The sequence below is a fragment of the Ambystoma mexicanum genome, chromosome 1p (genome assembly GCF_040938575.1).
Source record: "Ambystoma mexicanum isolate Mex_15411 chromosome 1p, UKY_AmexF1_1, whole genome shotgun sequence".
Taxonomy (NCBI): Eukaryota; Metazoa; Chordata; class Amphibia; order Caudata; family Ambystomatidae; genus Ambystoma; species Ambystoma mexicanum.
Genome location: NC_090921.1, coordinates 220,993,140 through 221,011,739, shown reverse-complemented (window position 1 = coordinate 221,011,739; position 18,600 = coordinate 220,993,140). Strand labels below are relative to the sequence as shown.

Here is an 18,600-nt window from a genome sequence, read left to right as displayed (position 1 = left end):
TGGCTTATGCTGGGGTGGCATGAAGTACGAGCGCAGACACACATGATTATCACAGTTTACGCTAATGGAGTGGCACCTTCGGTGGCCTATCAGATTCCAGGGGTAACACAAGCCACACCAGGCCACTCCCTGGACACGCCAATGTTCTTGTCTCAGTCGAATGTCAAGAAAGGAATCTGCCTTGTGTATTTTCTTGGACACATTACTTTATTGTTTTTATTTTACCTATCAGTGACACACGCCTCTAGCAGCTTGCTTGCCCGAACTTCATTGATTCCACTCCATACGCTGTGCTCATCGCTACTTGGCCAAAAAAAAGGACCCTGGTCGTCTTCATTCAGCCCGCTCAGGGAGTAACACGTTGTGCTCATCGGTACTTGGCCAAAAAAAGGACCCTGGTCGTCTTCATTCAGCCCGCTCAGGGAGTAACACGCTGTGCTCATCGGTACTTGGCCAAAAAAAGGACCCTGGTCGTCTTCATTCAGCCCGCTCAGGGAGTAACACTCTGTGCTCATCGGTACTTGGCCAAAAAAAGGACCCTAGTCGTCTTCATTGAGCCCGCTCAGGGAGTAACACGCTGTGCTCATCGCTACTTGGCCAAAAAAAGGACCCTAGTCGTCTTCATTGAGCCCGCTCAGGGAGTAACACACTGTGCTCATCAGAACTCAGTGAAAAAGGACCCTGGTCGTCTCCCTTGTCTTTGCCGCCCACGGATGGATGAAATGGTTGCCAATCTCCAAACCCTAGGAAGAAGAACTTAAAATATTAAGAGACCTCCTAAAGCATCATAGCCAGTGTTTCAATCTAGCTTCAATGGCTGTTTGGTATCCCAGTAATTGGCAAAGATCAGTGCCTGTAGACTGTAATTAAATTGGGTGCCACTTTATACTTGCAGGTGTCATCTATTCATATTTATCATTGTTTCTTGCAGGCAAAGGTGATGTTGGGGTGAAGATTCCTGCCATAGAAGCAAGCAGCTTCCTGAGTGTGCCAGAGGGACACAGCCGGGCCCGCCGTAATGCCAAGTGGTACCACACAATGCCGGATTTCCAAGCTTACTACCAGTACTACGACAGCATCGGGCACTATGAGGGGGTGAGTTCTGACGTTGCCTTCCACATCTCGGTTCCTACACTGTGGAACACATGGAGAGAAGGGGGCCCGAGGTTCATGCTTTCTTCATTTTCCAAAGACTCCTCACTCTCACATCTAATATAATTAGAAATTGAACACACTTATAGTGTCCTTTATTGTGAAAACGTGGCACCACTCTTTTGCACATCAGCAGGAGAGTGCAAACATTTCATCATGTCTTCCGCTAACACACTCCTTCGAAGGGACGCACCATCCTGGTGGAACAAGTATATTACCCACTTATCCATGTGCCATTTAATACAGTGCATATTGAATACTGCTGATATGTCTGTTTGTAGGTGCTCACAATTGCTGTGCAGATAAGGGAACTAAGGCACCACGAGAGAGTGAATTACCTAAGATCATACAAATGATCGGCAGAATTCAAAGAAGATCGATTTTAGAAAGACCGGTCCATGATCGCACAGAGCAGTCTTTCTAAATCAAACTCTCACGAGTATGCGCAGGGGCTGACAGGAGAACAGATAAGTGTTCCTGTGTGTGACTGCGTGTGTGTGTGTGTGTTGCTTGTTTGTGTGTGTGTTTTTGGGAACGGGATGTCAGGGGTGGGAAAGGAGGTGGCAGCAGGTGAGGAAGGTGGTTTGGGGGAGGAACTGCCCAGTTTAGAAGTCATCCAGACAGAGAGGGCGAGGGTAACGGGCAAGGCAAGGGGATATTTTTGTTTTTAGCGGACTGCCTAAAATCAGCCAAAAAAAAAAAATCTGCCTTTGTGTTAGGTGACCTCCAAAAAGTGAAAATATGACATAGAACTGCTGGAACTGGACCTCAAGTTTCTCAGTCACGCATCCGATAGTTTATTGAATAGACCACATCTCAAGTATGACAAAATGTGAAACAGATTTTCAGTGTAAAATGGCTGCCTTTCAAAAGTCCTCAAAATGGCTGCTTGTAAATACCTTACGGGCCTACTCCCAGGTTACTCTAGCGCCTTCAAAGAGCCCATTCACAGTGTCTTGATTGCTTGAGAATGGGAATAACTGGCTCTCGCCTGTGAAACAGCTTTTCTTGCTGGTGCACAAAGGATAATTAACGTAAATCATAATGAACATTTTGTGTGTGTGTGCTTTCAAAACAGCAACAGCCTGTGTCTGCAACTTTAAATTTGCATAGGTTTGGTAGAGCGCCCTATAGCGATTCCATTTGTTCTTATGATTCCTTCTTCGCTACTTGCTTGGGAAAGTCCAACTCTTGAGTCCATCAATAACCTCACTTCTTTGGAAAATTCCTCCTTCCAGAATACACTATTCTTTATGCACCTACAACCATTTTAGGGACAGGCAATGAATTATTGCCAAAAGGTCAAACATATATCACACAGTCTCCCTAAATTTCATCTTCTCCACCTCCCTCCTTAATAATACTCTATTGCCAATTTGTTCTGGTCAGCAGAGCATGTTCTTCTAGGACTTTCAGATCTAAACGTAGGTTAGCGTAGCTCAAGCTCATGCAGTCACTGCTTTGGGGCGGCAAGCCTTTCTGATCTACGGCTGTCCTGACATCTCTTTTCCTTCTACCACCTTTCCCACATCCAATCGAAGATGCCTCAGATTGCCCCACATTTGAACTCTTTGAGCCTTCATGTCTTGTTTGGTCACCCATTTCAACCTGTCATTAGTTTCTGCTCATATTTCCTATTTCTGGAGACGTTGCTATGCCGTGTGGAATCATAATGCTCTTCCCCTGTGCCACAATCCTATGTAGATACAAACCTCATCTCGTCTTGGGCCACCACTGGTGGTTGGGTAGACTGGGACCATATTTATTCATCTCCAATTGGATCATGACAGCACAGACTTATCCATGGCTAACAAAGCCTCTATGTTATTGCTCAAGAACGAGGGGAAAAGTCATCTTGCATGGCCCACATTCCTAATAGAGGCTTCATCACAAAGCACATCCCGCAGGAAGATAATGAAGGACAGAGGCACTAGTATGCACCTGGGCATCTTGCAGGTCTTGCAAGAGCATCTCAGCTACTTTCCCATCAAATCTATGGCGGCGTGTTCAGGTTTTCCACTGTTGCGGTATGCCAAATGTTCAGAATGATCAACGCTTAGCAGATGGTTCGCGCAGCTTCTGCCATGCATGTGTACCATGTTTCATGAAACAACAAATAGGTATTTTTCCGTCGAATGCAAGGGGGCTTTGACTTTGTGTAACGTAAGCTCTGTTGTCTACTGCCCGATAGTGTGAGATCCGCCTTCCCATGAAGGTGGCTCCCCTGCCGTGCCCTTTAAGATCTGTATAACACATATGTGGGTTTTATCATTGACTTTCAGCTGATCTTTGACCCTTACATTAATGCACCGACTTCAGATGCTTGCTTTCAATTACGCCTCACCAAGAAGGTACCCTTTTTCCTTTATATATGATATGATATGTCATTTATAATGCGCCTGTACACATGTGTTTGTAGGCGCTACCAGCTTCATTGCCTGTGCCCCTGGATAACCTGGCCTCCATTGCCCACCCCTCCTTCACCTTGAAGTGACCTTCTTCAGATCACAAGTTGATAAATACTCCCTCTGAGGAAGTCTGTAAGAAGCTGTACTGAGGGAGCAGGAGTGGCACACGAACTGGTGGCTTAGTGATCTGAAGCTGAGAGCCCCCAATGTGCTATCCACAGAGAGCATGGGTCTGCAACCTATGGATTTTCACATGTTTTGTGCTATGACTCCCAGAATGCCTCACCATTGACTGTTGACTAAGGCTGATGGGAGTTGTAGTCCAAATGGCTGGTGGGACAAAGATTCACAGACCTCTGATCTAGAGGTTTGCAGACTTAGGGAAGTCAAAAAACTATTTTCTAATCTCTGCCTCACAAACCTTAGCACATGTGGAAAGCTAACGCAACTCCTCTAGAGTTGCTGGGTGTCACCGGTATTACTGGCACAAAAAGTAAAATGACCACTACCAAGAGCCAGTCTCAAAATGAAGGGAAAGGGAAGAATAATAGACATAACCCTTGAACCGTGATAGTCAGTTGGGGGGGTAGCTATAATGAGGGACAGGGGGACAACTGTAACATTGTTGGTCAATCTAAGTCTATAGACCTGGAACACATATCCAAAACCATCTATAAATGTGGTCATTTTCAGCAGGACTGGCGTCCATGACTAGTCCAGGCTACGAGTGAACCAGCTGAACCCGAGGTAGGGGTTAAGGCCGTATCACAAGAGAGACATTCACATTTACTTAAAACAGGTACGCAGGATCTAGTCCATCCAACCAATGTCCCAGGCAGCCTCCACATCCTTAGATGGGTGCAGCGAGTGACACTGGTCAAAGCTGCTTGGAAGAAACACAATGAATCCCCAGCTCTGTGAAACCATCTCCAGAGGCAGAAGTGTAATGCAAGGGTGCCGGGTACACACAGTGCATCTCCTTACTATAGTAATTTTATGTAGTTCTGCAGGAGCTCAGGATGACATGCGTTTCATAGCTTGCAAGAGCATTCAGTGAAATCTTCTGCGCACCAGGAAATTCCTCTGGAAGGGAGAAGAATCGATCCAGTGGCCAGAGCAGGACATGCGGGTAGATGGCGCTGGTACTTTAGGGATACGTACTTTAGAGCTCCGAACGCTTCAGCTGACACTGGTCACAAGAGCTGGCCATCCCTGATGGGTCAAATCGAGATTGAACATGTTGAGCAAAGAGTCTCAGCGTTTACCTTAGCCAGTGAGGTAGTGCAGACAGAGGCTGGGAAAGGTGCATCTTCAGCAAATACATCTGGAAGGATGTCCTGGTCAGATCTCAAAGGTCAGAAACATACAATCTAGTGAGGAATCCAATGCTTCAGCTCACACAGGTCTCTGGCAGGCTCTTTACATGCCCCACAAACAATGTTCTGGCTAGACCTCCACAACGTCAGGCATTCACCTCATGGCTTCTGTGCAGTTACACACAGCAGCCAAGGCAGATATCATGTAGAAAAAGCGGCCCTGACCTTAATAGAACCTGCAGGTCAGCCCAGGAGTTGGTCTGCTCAACCCTAGTAGGGGCTCTTCCTGGGCAGCAAGTGGAGAACGGCTCGTCCTTGGTTCCTTGCCAGGGACAGGGAGGTAACTATAAAATGGCAGAAACATTTGAGGTGAAAGAAGATACAAGGTCAAATAAGACATAGTTAGAAACAAGTCATAGTACAAACAGTAGCAGTTGCTGTTTATTTACATCACCAGCCGGACCCACGAGCCATAATCCATGAAGTCACATTGCATATTCTTTAAGGACAATAAATAGAATTGCATTGATAAAGGGTGAGGGGAAAGAAAGGAAGGTTGGAGGGCAAAAAGAAAAAGTGTGTGAAAGTGAGGATGGAAGCGAGATGTGAGGGGCAGATGGCAAGGACAGCAAAGGCTCATTAAGAGAATGGCTTGAGTTTTCAGGCACTCTCAGCAAGCACAACCATATGAATATTATGCTATGTATACAGTTCCATAATGATGCTCTACTATTTTTTTTAGAGAAGTTGTATACAGCGTTTGTTGTGCTGAATTGGGATTTTACATGCATGGCCAAAGTACCCATAGCTTTAATCCAGTCATCTATATTTGAACTACCAGTATTTTTCTATATGCATCATATCACCTTCCTGACTACCATGATAGCTCTGACAAGCAATTCCCTACCATACATCAGACTATACATTTATTTATTTTGTAACTTTATTTTTATTGGCATTTAGTGAACATTTCTCAACAACACATCTTCCCCTCCCTCCACCCCTCTCCCTCTCCTGTACATTTTTAACCGAGCATCCACTTTATACTTATCATAGAAGGCTCAGTCAGAAGAGATCCAATGAGATGAGATTTATGAAATGAGAGGGGCAAAATGCACAACATCAGAGCTGCTTCACCGATAGACCAAAAACATGGCCTCCTCAAACTAAAGATGTTGCTATGCAAATATTCCACTCCCATAAAAGGGTTTGAAGTTGGAATTAAAGGTGACTGCTTTGGCTCACTGGGGAAGTATCGCTTTTGTGGTCTGAATTTCCTTATAGGATGAATTTAACCATAACTAAAAAGAAATGCTTTGCTCCAGGTCATGGTTCTGATTTTGGAAGGCAGCAGACACTAGCTTCTCCAAGGTCATTAAATGCACAAGCCATTAAGCCAACAATCCCTGGCTAGAATGTAGAATGCATATGCAACTGCGGAATGGCGCAGAAGGCAGCATTTTTTAAACTATTCAAACTCCATTCAGAAAAGAGTACCATGGGCGTGGCCAAGCGCGCTGCAGAATGGCAGCATAAAGTGGAGATGCCGCTCCGATATAACTATTCTATTCCGAAAGAGCAATAAACGTACCTGTTTCTGTCTGCCGAGACCAGCTCGCCTCACCATTTGGGATGAAGAAGGTCCTGTAAGCCGTTCCTCCCGACTTGCCGATAACAACTGTGGAGACGTTGGAGGGCCGAGAGCAGCGGCCTTTCATAAGCATTGCACCGCAATTCCTGTCAGAGATACCGGATAGTCTGACATTTCTACGTGTCTTGGGACTCGTGTTTTTCCACGGGGTAAGGCTTTTGTTAACAACACCAGGAAAAAAAAACATAAGCCTTTATTCTACAAAGTGTTTCTCACCTGATAAATATTTAGTTACACCATTCAAGGAAACCATAACAAATCCTCACTTGCAAAAGGCCTCATTTCCTTTTATATTGTAGTGGCATAAAGCTATTAAACTGGAACCTTTTATGAGAGCAAATGGACAGTTTAGAAAACTTTATATGAGTTCAAGCCACCTGTTTTCTTTTTCAAACTTGCTGATGAATATCCACTCTTTATAGGCTTAGTTACAGCAAATTAACATCTGTGGGGGCCTGTAACTTAAAACCTGTATTCATTAAACAGAATTGGCTTTCAATATGGCCTCACAAAAAGCTCATATCTAAATCTTCTACCAATAAATAATCTTCTGCATTGACTCACACTATTGGAGCCTAATATGGAATCCATTCTGATGGAAATAAGAGCACTGAAACCATTTATGGAATCTATGAATGCTAAACTTCAACAGATGGACAAGTGTTGGGCCAATCTTGAGAGCAGGATTGAGGAGGTTGAAAGAAGAATAAGCAATACCAGAGATATTGCCAATAGAGTTGCTCAGATGGAAGGATCTATTCTTACACTAGAAAAACAAAACGAAGATTTAGAAAATAGAAATTGCAGAAATAATCTCTGCATCTTTGGCTTTCTGGATGGAATAGAAGGCGAAGATGAAAGACTCTTCCCAGCATCCTCAATTTGCACTCATCTATTGTTTTTAATATCCAAAAGGGCACACAGAATTGGATCTAAGAAAGTGGATCCTTCAAGAAAAATACACCTAGAACTATAATATTTATGCTTCTTGAATATACACAACTTCAGTTAATATTGCAAAAGGCCAAAGCAATGGACCACCTGGTGTGCAATGGCCATAGGATTTTCATTTTGCAGGATCTGTCTAAAATTACAGCACAACGAAGGAAGGAATTACTCTCTTATCGCCCTGCGCTTAAGAAAAAGATTGCAAGGTATGGATTAATTCACCCATGTACCTTCAGAGTCACGATTAAAGGTACAACGTCTCCTTTCCAAAACCCTAACAATTTAAAGAACTTCATAAGGCTTCATAAAATGGAATCCATGGATACTGGGACTCCTAGCCACACATAATGTGTTACTTTCCTTCTTCGGACTTTCACCTTGGGTCCGGTCTCTCAGACCAGTCACTCTAAACCATCTCTCTTCTGGAACTCACAAGAACATCTATTCCTTTAGAGCGAGCAATCTCTCCTGTTTTGGCGTGCCTTCTTGCCCACTTGTGGCTGCACCTTTACACCCTTTTTACACTTGACATTGTGTATCTGACCTCTTGGCTTTTGTCTTTCTTGAGTGCATCTCCTTTTTTCATGCTGGTCGAGTGAACTAGGATTGGTCATCATAGTCCTCTAATCTTTGTTTGGCTTTGCACTCTGGGGTCGGATGATGCAGTAACACTTTTTACTTATTTTTACTTTTTTATCCTTCATGCTTTTTGGTTTTTCTTTTTTCTCTGCCTTATTAATTTTCACTTACAAGTTAATGGTGAAGCTTTTATTATGGAAAGTTGTTTTAATGGTTTGTTCACAATTGTGACTAATGCTGTTACTTACGCTTAAAATATGGCTCTTAAATATATGACCTGGAATATTAAGTGCCTCAATAACCCGATTAAGAGACAAAGGCCCTCATTACGACCCTGGCGGAAAGGGGTTTACGCCGGCGTAACCCATGGCGTACCTCTCCGCCCGACTACGAGTTCCCGTAGCGCCATGGTGATTTGTACGCCTGCTTTTTGCAGGTGGAAAAATCCATGGCGCTACGGGACTTGTCGTTAATTACGCCACCGTAAATTACAGTGGCGTAATTAACGCCTTCCCCACTCCCATTATACCCTATGGGGCAAAAATGGGAATGGGGAAGGGTAAATGGGGATTGGGGACTTACCGCCCCGCCAAGGTCGGAATGGGGCGGTAAGTCCGCCAACCCCCATGGCGGAGTTGGCAGCTCTGCGCCATGGACCATGGTGCAAATTGCACCATGGTTCTCCGCCAGGGTCGTAATGAGGCCCAAAAGGTTTTAGCTCATGTCAATAGATTCAAGCCTACTATTGCATGCTTGCAGGAGACTCATTTATCACTACAAGAATCCATGAAACGAAACACGTTTTGTATAGGTGAAGTAATAGTCAGAGGGCAAACATAATGGTGTAGCAATCTTGATCAGAAAAGCCACTCAATATCAAATTCTTCATAAAGAAGCTGCCATGAAGGGTAGATGGTTATCAGCTAAGTTGACAATTGGATCCCAGATTATCTCTATTCTTAATGTATACGTACCTACTATCCCTGGTTACAAATTTTGGCTAGACGTGAAAATTATGATACTATAAGCGGACCTTCCCAATCTGATACTCTGTGGTGATGTCAACAATATTATTGGCCCTTTCCTTGATAGAAGGTCTCCTTGTCAATTTAAAAGTAAGAAAGCAAACACAATTTACAAGCGGTCTTTCAGAATCAGGCGTTCTAGATTCATGGAGATTTGCACACCCTACAGATATAGATTTTACTTTTCACTCCCTACACCATAATTCTTTTTCTCGTGTTGATTATATTTGTGTTGCTAAAACGTTGACATCCTCAATAATTGACTCCACTATCAAATGTTTAGCAATTTCGGATCACACCCCCGTAATAACCAATATTGAATTGGGAGGTACCTCAAAACTTAATAATAGGAGATTCAATAATTTGTTACTCCAAGACCCCAACTTTTCAAAATCTTTCTTGGACTTTCATAATTTTTTCTTACAAATCAATAAAGATGATGACACCTCTCCTGCCAATAACTGGGATGTATATAAAGCGGCCTTACATGGCCATATTATTTCTTTTACTGCCAAAAAGAAGACAGGATCAAGAAAAGGTGTAGACGCCCGCTATGCCTAGTTGCGTAACTTGGAGAAACAATACTATGCCTAGCCTTCTGTCACTCTCCATAGACAAAGTCTTACCTTTCACTATACTATTACATTATTTTTACGGAACCAGCATCTGGTGTCCTTTTAAACTTCACGTAATTTCTTTTTCAATCATCTAATAAGGTAGGCACAACCCTTGACTCATATCTTAAAATCAAAAAAGAAAGAACTAGAATTGTTGCCATTAAAAATGAGCAAGGTGATGAGGTAACTTCTGATGCTGATATTTCACCAAATTCTATGGTAAACTATATAGCTCTGATAATGTACATTCCAACATTAATTTTGATAACTTCAATCGCCTAAAGAATAATCACCCAGTTGACATTAATCTTACCTCCTTAGATGCACCAATCCATATAAGCGAAATTACTACAGCCATGAAGAATCTTAAAAAAGGCAAAGCTCCGGGACCTGATAGATTTTCCATGAATTTCTTCTCGCATTTTTCCCAACTCTCTCTCCAAACTAGAAATACTAAATAGATCTTTTTTTGCGATGGGTAAATCGGGTGCCTTTGCTGAGGCTTTTCTAGTCCTTTTACACAAGCATAATAAATATGATAGGCTTCCTCAGAACTATAGACCCATCTCTTTGATAAACTCGGACTGCAAAATGTTTGCAAAACTTTTAGCCAATAGAATAGAATAGAATCTTTTATGTCCAAATTAGTTCAATTAGATCAGGTGGGATTTTTCAAAGGAAGATACATTTCAGCTAAGACTAGACTCGTTATGAACCTGGTTCATTTTATTAATAAACAATGACACTCATCAGGCTCCTTCACAGCAATTGCACTTGATGCGGAAAAAGCTTTTGATCGAGTTGAATGGGACTTCCTTTTCAGGGCCTTAAAATGGGAGATAAATGTATTCAGTTGGTCAAGCAATTATATTCTGAACTCAAAACATCAATATTTATGAATGTCCATTTCTCTGCACTTTTCTCACTACTTAGAGTTACAAGACAAGGCTCTCCCCTCACGACCATGCTTTTTGTCCTTGTTCTTGAACCCCTATTGGAATTAATTTGCAGGAATAAGAATATTGTTGGGATTGGATGTGGTAGCTCCAATTTTAAACTTGCATCTTAATGCTGATGATATATTAATACTTCTCAAAGACCCGACAGCTCCTCTTCCACATTTATTGGATACAATTAACGTATTATTATACTTTTCAGGATATAAACTGAATAAAGACAAATATGAACTGCTCCCGCTTAGTGCTTATTGTTTGCAAGAAGACTTTGCCCAATTCGGTTGTAGTTGGAATTCAATCTCTATCAAGTACCTAGGTATTTTAATTGGTTTATAGTCATATAATCGAATGTGAAAATGTCAAAAGTTATAATCTCGAAAAGAAAATGTCAAAAACAAAAAAGTCGAATTTTTTTTTATTACGTTTTTTATTCGAAATGGGGGGTTCCTCTCAACCCCCTTTTTAAAAATATGTTTTGTTTTAACCATTTTTTTTATTCCCGGACCCAAAAAAATATATATAAATAAAAAAATAAAAAATGCAACTTTTTTTTTCTCGACATTATTGTTTTCTATATTATGACATTCGACATTATTCATTCGATATTTTGACTGCACACCATTTCAATTACATCCACACTTGACCAAATTATCAAAATAAATCTTTAAAAGTTACAATCAAAATTGAATGAATTAATTACAACCTGGTCCTCATTATACCTAATATGGTGGGGCAGACTAGAGGCCATTAAGATGATACTCGCACCAGTCATCTTATATTACTTGCAAATGCTCCATGTCCCACTCCAAGCCACTTCAAAAAAAAAATCTCAACAGGAAATTTCTTATCAATTTCCTTTGGGACCCTAAACAAAGGAAAGGAATTGCCTGGAATAATCTCAAGCTCTCATGCAGTGGGGGCGGGGTTGGATTCCCAAAGTTTAGAAATGATCAAAAAGCCTTTTTTCTTAAACTGGCCACGGAATGGTATCTTACAGAACAGACTCCAAATCATCCTGGTAGCTGAGAAATCACTGGTTTCACCCTTTCACGTTCAAGATGTTCTGTACCCTTTCAATGGATCCAGATTGGGCTTTTCTAAAACTATAACACTAACTAGTCTCTACTTAAACAATATTTTATTTCACCAAACTAATAAGCCTTTGAAAACTTTCTCTTCTTTTATTTGGTGCAACAAAAATATAACCGTAGATAATAAACCCATCTTTCGGTAATCATGGATTGGTAAAGGTCACAAATGTATTGATCAGATACTTACAAGTAGGAATTCTCACTTCCCAAATGCTCTCTGAATCAATATATCAATGCCTGTCTTGATGCTAGAAATAGTAATGATCTAAATGTCCTTGCTCCTGATCCCAAACGACCTTGTTTCATGGAAATTCCAGATATTGTGAAGGCACCTGACTTGTACACAATATTCAGAGGAGAAAGATCCATCAACTCCAAGTGGGCTTTGGACCTGCAATGGGAAGAAGACTGGCCTACAATTTGATTATCAACTATGATAAAACATTTGGACTAAAATTAAACATGCATCTTTCTCAAATCAATTGTACTTTTTTTGGTTTGGTTAAATCATTTTACCTTTTCAAAAATATAAAGAAAGAAAACAGAAAGAAAAATGAATCAACAGCTGTCAAATACAACATAATTTCATAGAAGGTACCTTATTATGAAATCCAAATATTGAAATAGTAAAAAACTCACAAATTATTAGATAGCACCATAGTTTTTACAAGATAGGAGCAATTAAAAACACATTCTAAAAACTAAGATCAAGTTAAAAATGAAGTAGGTAAAATAGTATTCTCAGATGTTCAAAGTGTTTAAAAATTAATTGTTGCAATTTAATGATATGTGCTCTGCATTAAAAAATCTTATCCACATTTCATCACTTGATAATAATTTAAAAGCTCTGAAAAACTTATGAAAGCTCTCTTTCCTTAGTTGCATCAAGGCTGGGCATTGAGTAAGCAAATGCTTCAAAGTTTCACTTGCTAGGTCATTGTTACAGAAACGACATGTGTTGCTTTACGCTTTGTCTATTGATCGTAGCGCCAGCACAGAGTTAGTTGGCCAGAGATCGAAACGGATTTGTAGAAGAGCATTCCGCTATACAGGGTCTGGAAATTTAAATAAGTATTTTGGTGTGTGTTTTCTCTCTTTAAGAAAACAACCAGTTTTCACTACAGTATCTTTGACAGAGTGCTTACAGATAGACTCCTTCAAATTCGTATAACTTTCGTTTAGCACCATCAGGGTTCACTATTAGTAGGTTCTCGTCTATATCAATTTTATTTTAAAGTAATGTGCAATGCTCTTTCCAGATACTAAAATAGTTGGTACCGTAACTGTCAAATGTAGCTGTAGCTATTACTGGAATTAAGGTGCCTTTATGCTGTTCGGGCATCAAACATTTTCTGTACAGGGCCAATGTCTGCCAATCCACTACCGATTGGAGTGATGTGAGGCCGAGCTCATAATGAATAACCAAGATTGGAACACGTTTAGGTAGCCCCAAAACTGTTTTCCAGAATTCACCCTCTAAATATTCCCATTTCGGGTGATTTGCTGTTTTTTTAGACTGAACCCCATACCTACCAACTGGGATAACCGTCTGTACATAGAAAATCAATAAATGTTTTAAGGAGAATTTGTAGTGGACTCTAGCTAGAACTTTAGCTTGATATGTTAAATAGTTCATTTTATTCAGTACATCTAGCTCATATGGTAATTCTCCTGAGCTGGAATTTATATTAACTCCTAGATATTTGTACTCTCTAACTATTTCCACTTTCTCCTTTCCAAAACACCATTTTTCTTTAATCGTTTGCTACTTTTTTGATTTTGGCAGTATTAAAATATTCAATTTAGTGGTATTTATACACAGTTGATTGTCTGCCGCATATAAACCCAAAGCATTCAACTGCCTCCTTAGTCCTACAGGTGTTTGATCAATAACTATGAGATCGTCAGCAAACAATAATCGAGGAATCTTCATAGGCCCTATCTTCGGGGGAAAGAAATGTTGACTTTCAAATGCTTTAGAAATGTCATGAATATAGAAATTAAATAGTAGTGCTGGCAGGGCGCACCCTTGTTTCCACCCTCTTCTAGTCGGAATTTCCTCTGATAGATTTTCCTCTCGAATGAGTTTAACCCTAATGGTCGTCTCACTGTGGAGTTGCTGTACTAAATATGGAAGGGCTGGAGGACAATTTGCATTAATTAACTTTTGCCGTAAGACACTTCTAGAGATTGAATCGAAGGCCTGGCGAAAGTCAATAAGGGCTAAGTAATCTTTCTCTGCAAATGTTATTCAAAAACTCTTTTTGTCTAAAATATCTAATGAGGATTGTTGTTGGTCCTGTAAATCAGTTCCTGGAACCTTTCAACATGTTTTTTGACTGTGCACCTATAAATGCCTTTTGGGACCAAGTCTGGAAACCTCTTAAACAGATTTTTAAAGTTTCCAGTCTCTTAAGTTTAACTAATATTTTATTGGGAAGTTTAGTAATTAAGGATGGGAAATTTGACCCATCTTGATCAATTTTTATCTATTTATTCTTCTTGCTATTCGTCTAATTATATCAAAATGGATAGAATGAAATCTCAAGTGACTTGCCCTCTTTATTATTCAATAATTATCAATTATATTAGTTATATCCACAATGTTTTCTTATAATATTTCTTTTTTCATGAATTGTCACTGAGATTGTTGATATTTACTATTTTATGTATATTTTCAAAATAATAAATCTTATAAACTTAAAAAAGAAAAGGGTAGCAAAAATCTCATAGAACACCTTATTCGGCAGTGCAGGTTCTCAGCAGGATGGTTTTTAATCCACTGCAGAGAAGCACATAAAAACTCAGGCTAAAACTCACTTACTTCTGCCCATAGTTCAAATTATGGCGCAAAAAATAAAACTATCTGGGGATTAAAGTTAAACAGATAATGTTCCTTGCTCAACACCGACTGATAGCTTTGCTGCCTGACCCTCGAGTTTGCAAGATCTGTGTACCATGAGGGACGTCTACCGAACCTGTGCAAATTGTTTAACCTGAAAGAAAGCTCTTTTGTCGAGGGCCTGAGACTGTCAGAGAGTATGGCTATCATCAGGGAGGATAGCTCAGGGAAAACGTGCCTTCCTTGGAAGCAAGACGACACCGAGCAGGAAACCTCTCGGTATTAAGCGCGTTATAAATAACCTATCATATCATATCGAGGTTACACAGATCTTACAGCCTCAGATAGCATGGCTCAGTCAGTTTCTACACAGATCTTACAGGCTGATACTGCAGAGAGCAGAACTGCTCCTCTGCTAGCTGACCCTGTGTCTATAAGGTACATGTGACCTGAGGAAGAGCCCTGCTGTCTGAGGACCAGACTTCTGGGATCTGTGTAACTAATGGTGGCAGTCGTGTTTGTGCCTGTTAGATTGGTCTAACCAGAGGGACAACCCAATTCTCTAAGACCTGGTGCAGTATGACTTGTGTCACCTGAGGGATACCCTTTCTGTTTAATGCATGTAACCTGTACGCTATGTTTACCCTGTGGGCCATGTAAGATCTGTAATGCCTGAAAGGTGGGTCCGCTGTTTGAGAAGTGAGCATGTAAGATTTGTCTGTCCTGAGTGACAGATCTTCTGCCTCTAGCCTGTAAACTCTTTGTAACTGTAAGGAGTCTGCTGTCTATGACCAGTTCCTGTAAGATCAGTGCGATTTGGAGGGTATTACCCAAATTGACCGTTTACAATTGACCTTTTGCACAATTGACCTAATTATAGTGGTCCTGATTGACCTTCTGCACAATTGACCTTTATTTTTTTTTAGTTATTTTATATATGTATTGGGTTGGTTTTGGATTATAAATAATATAAGGTGATTGGATGGGGATGCAGGGGGTTTTGGATTGGGTGGGTGGCTGCGGGGGAGGGGGGCTTTGCCCGCATATATGTCCTAATTAACCTTCTAAATTAGGTCAATTCACCCGAGGTCATTTGTGAAAAGGTCAATTAGTATACAACCATTTGGAGTGGGGGGGGTACCTCCTTTGCCTCTGACATGAGCCTTGAATGTCTGCGGTTTGAGACCTAAACCATTAAGATCTGTGTAAACAGAGGTTCTTATCTTTTGCCTATTGACTGTAGGTCTTGGAGTAAAGCTGGAACCTCCATTCCTTTGAGGTTGACTGATGGTGATGGATTTGTAGCTCTTAGTGGATAATGTGGAGCTTGATAATGCAGTTGCCTTATGGAAGGTGTGGACGGTCTGGATGTCCTGCTGCTGATATATTGGTCTGTTTATCTTCCCTGCAGGTGTTGGAGATCGATCGGATTCATCAGACCTACCTCCACATGCTTCATCTTGAACAGACCTATGGCATGGATGCACCATACTATCAAAACGTGATTGCCATGGTCCCTCCAACACCGGATAGCAAAGGCCAGACCAAAGCTGACTCCGCCTGCGACCCCCGCTATGACAAGGGATGCACGCACCCCGTTGCCACACCCCGAGCTGAGAAGGGTCCTCCACGTCAGCACCGGCGGCCACAGTGCGACCCTCAAGACCCTCAATGTAGGCGCTCCCCACTGTACAAGGGGCGGGCCCGTCTGTGCGATCCCTATTTGGACCCCAGCTGCCGGCCAGTGCCACGCCAGCGAGGGCCTGAGCAGAAAGGTCCCCGTAGGCCTCGCCCCAAGGTCTTGGAGTATGACTGCGACCCCATCTATGATGCTGAATGCCCAGACTCCATGAAGGGCGTCCAGCGCCAGCATCGGCCACGTGGACAGCGCACCAAAGGTCTCAATGGTCCAGGTGCTTACCAGCGTGGAGGGGCACAAGGACGCCGGGGAAAAGGGAACCGGGGCAAGTCCAGGGCAGGCCAACAACGTGGTCGAGAGTGAGGCATGCAATGGCTAATACGAGGGATCCGTTAGTCATTGGATAAACTTGTGCAGAGGATCACTCCACCAGCGGACGCACCCTCAGCCAGGCTGCACACACTGAATTCAGTGCCAGGAACCCTTGGAAAAGTTGAATACTTTTTGCCAACTACTTTTACCTTGCTAAATGGTGAATGGTGGGGGAGGGTGATGCTAGTTCCCTGGAGAAGAGGGCTTGATTGCTGTACACTTTTCTAGCTGTGGCATACGATTAACCCTTGGTTTCCTTGAATATGTTTAATCAGTGGACTTGTTTAAACCAACAAGAAGTGTAGGTCCACATTCCAAAGATGGACCCTGCGGTTGAAAAGACTCTGAGCCTACCTGTTCCTCGCTTGGGTCAGTCCTATGGCAGTGGGGGTCAGACCAGATGTTCTGATCTGTGCTGCAGCCTGGCTCTCCCACCTTGCTCGTGGGTCCTGATTGAGAAGCGCTTAGCTCAAAGATGCACCCCTGCAATGGGACTTTATTCATGCGCATTCCTACATTTCTTTCTTCTCATGCAAAGTCCTTCTTTTAGCACTTACCCGTGGCTGCATTGCACCATAACCCAGGCTGAAGTTGAAATTCTCGGTATCCAGCTCTGCAAACTCCCAGAGAGCAATGAGGCATGTCTGTCCATGAATAAATGGTATCTAGAACTTATAGGCATCCCGAGTAAATGTATCATCTCTTTTTATGCCTTCTGTGTTTTCATATGCTGTACACTTCCTTCCTGCACTTGGATAATGACCTGACCTCCATTAGCATTTCAATACATTTTTTGATCTCAGTGCGTGCAATACTGTGTCTGCCTGTGCTGCACTTTCTGACTGCCTTTTGCCCTACGCCTCAGCTACACTTCGATTGCCCACTAGGTGTCACTGCTGAGCCAGTCTCTCCCTGCTGTCCCCACGACCTTGGTAACTGCCAGGGATGTCAATTCACCAAAATGCCAGGGGTAGCGGCCGTGGCATCACACATCCGAGGACAACACAGGAAGTGATGTCATATGACCTTTGATCCTGATGACATCACATGAAATAACATCACATGTACATTTAACTCCAATTACATCGCCCAAAGTGACTAACAGGTGTAAGAAAACATATATGGGCTAACATTGCATAAAATACCAAATCGATTTAAAGAAGACTTTAAACATTTTTAAATACCAGCGACATTGTAACTAGGGTGCTGCCTTGATATGCCATGGAGGGGGTCATGGTGTGACAGGGGTAGACCCAGTAAAACAAAGATAGGCTTGGGGCTCAGTCATGCAAATTCCTCTACAGCCTCATATGGCCATTTACTGCCATCTTATATCAATTATAGCTGCATAGATCAGGTCTAGTAATTATATGCCAAGTAAAGACCCATATTCCTAGGTTCTGTCATAAAACAGTATGCCAAATGGAGCCTAAAGTGCAGAGGCAGCATGTTTCAAAGACCCACCCAACCATGTGTTAATGGAGCTGCTAAATATATCTATATTTATCCCTCAGATCACAGGCCTCTCTGCCTAGAATAGAGCTCAGTGATTAAAAGGAACGTTTGCAGTGATCTTTCGGTTATATTCAGGTCACAAGTCTAACATCTCATAAGTTATTATGGTATGTTAGTTTGCCTGCAGCTGCTTGAGCAATCTGTGGACAACCTGCAGGTCATGGGTTTCAATCCTTGTATACTGGTTTAGAGGAGTCTGTCTGCAATCTGTAGGCCACACAATTAAATTGTGGCGGGCCCTGTTCAGCCTTTCCTCACTTCAACTCATTTAAATAAGTCCAATTGTGTGGTGCAGGAAACTAAGTGTACCCAAATACAGTAGGCAAAAGGAAAAGAAAATAAGTCATGAAAATCACTATTCAGCACAGATACAGTGAAGAGGAATTGTATGCTAGGGAGGTGCATTATAGATTTTCTCCAGAAAAAAAGGGCCTTAGAAAACAAAACAAAGGTTACGAGCTCTGGGCAAGGCACAGCAGCAAAGAGGCC

General features: G+C 41.9%; 1 protein-coding gene across 1 annotated transcript in view; it reads left to right on the top strand.

Annotated features, from left to right (window-relative positions):
- LOC138489854 (uncharacterized) overlaps positions 1 to 17,398 on the top strand; it is a 211,110-nt gene extending 193,712 nt beyond the window's left edge. The window contains exons 3-4 of the mRNA XM_069617401.1: positions 932 to 1,095; positions 15,997 to 17,398. Coding sequence (XP_069473502.1) covers positions 932 to 1,095; positions 15,997 to 16,587 — 755 coding nt within the window. The 3' untranslated portion in view covers positions 16,588 to 17,398. The remainder of the gene's footprint in view (positions 1 to 931; positions 1,096 to 15,996) is intronic.
- Positions 17,399 to 18,600: the final 1,202 nt, after the last annotated feature.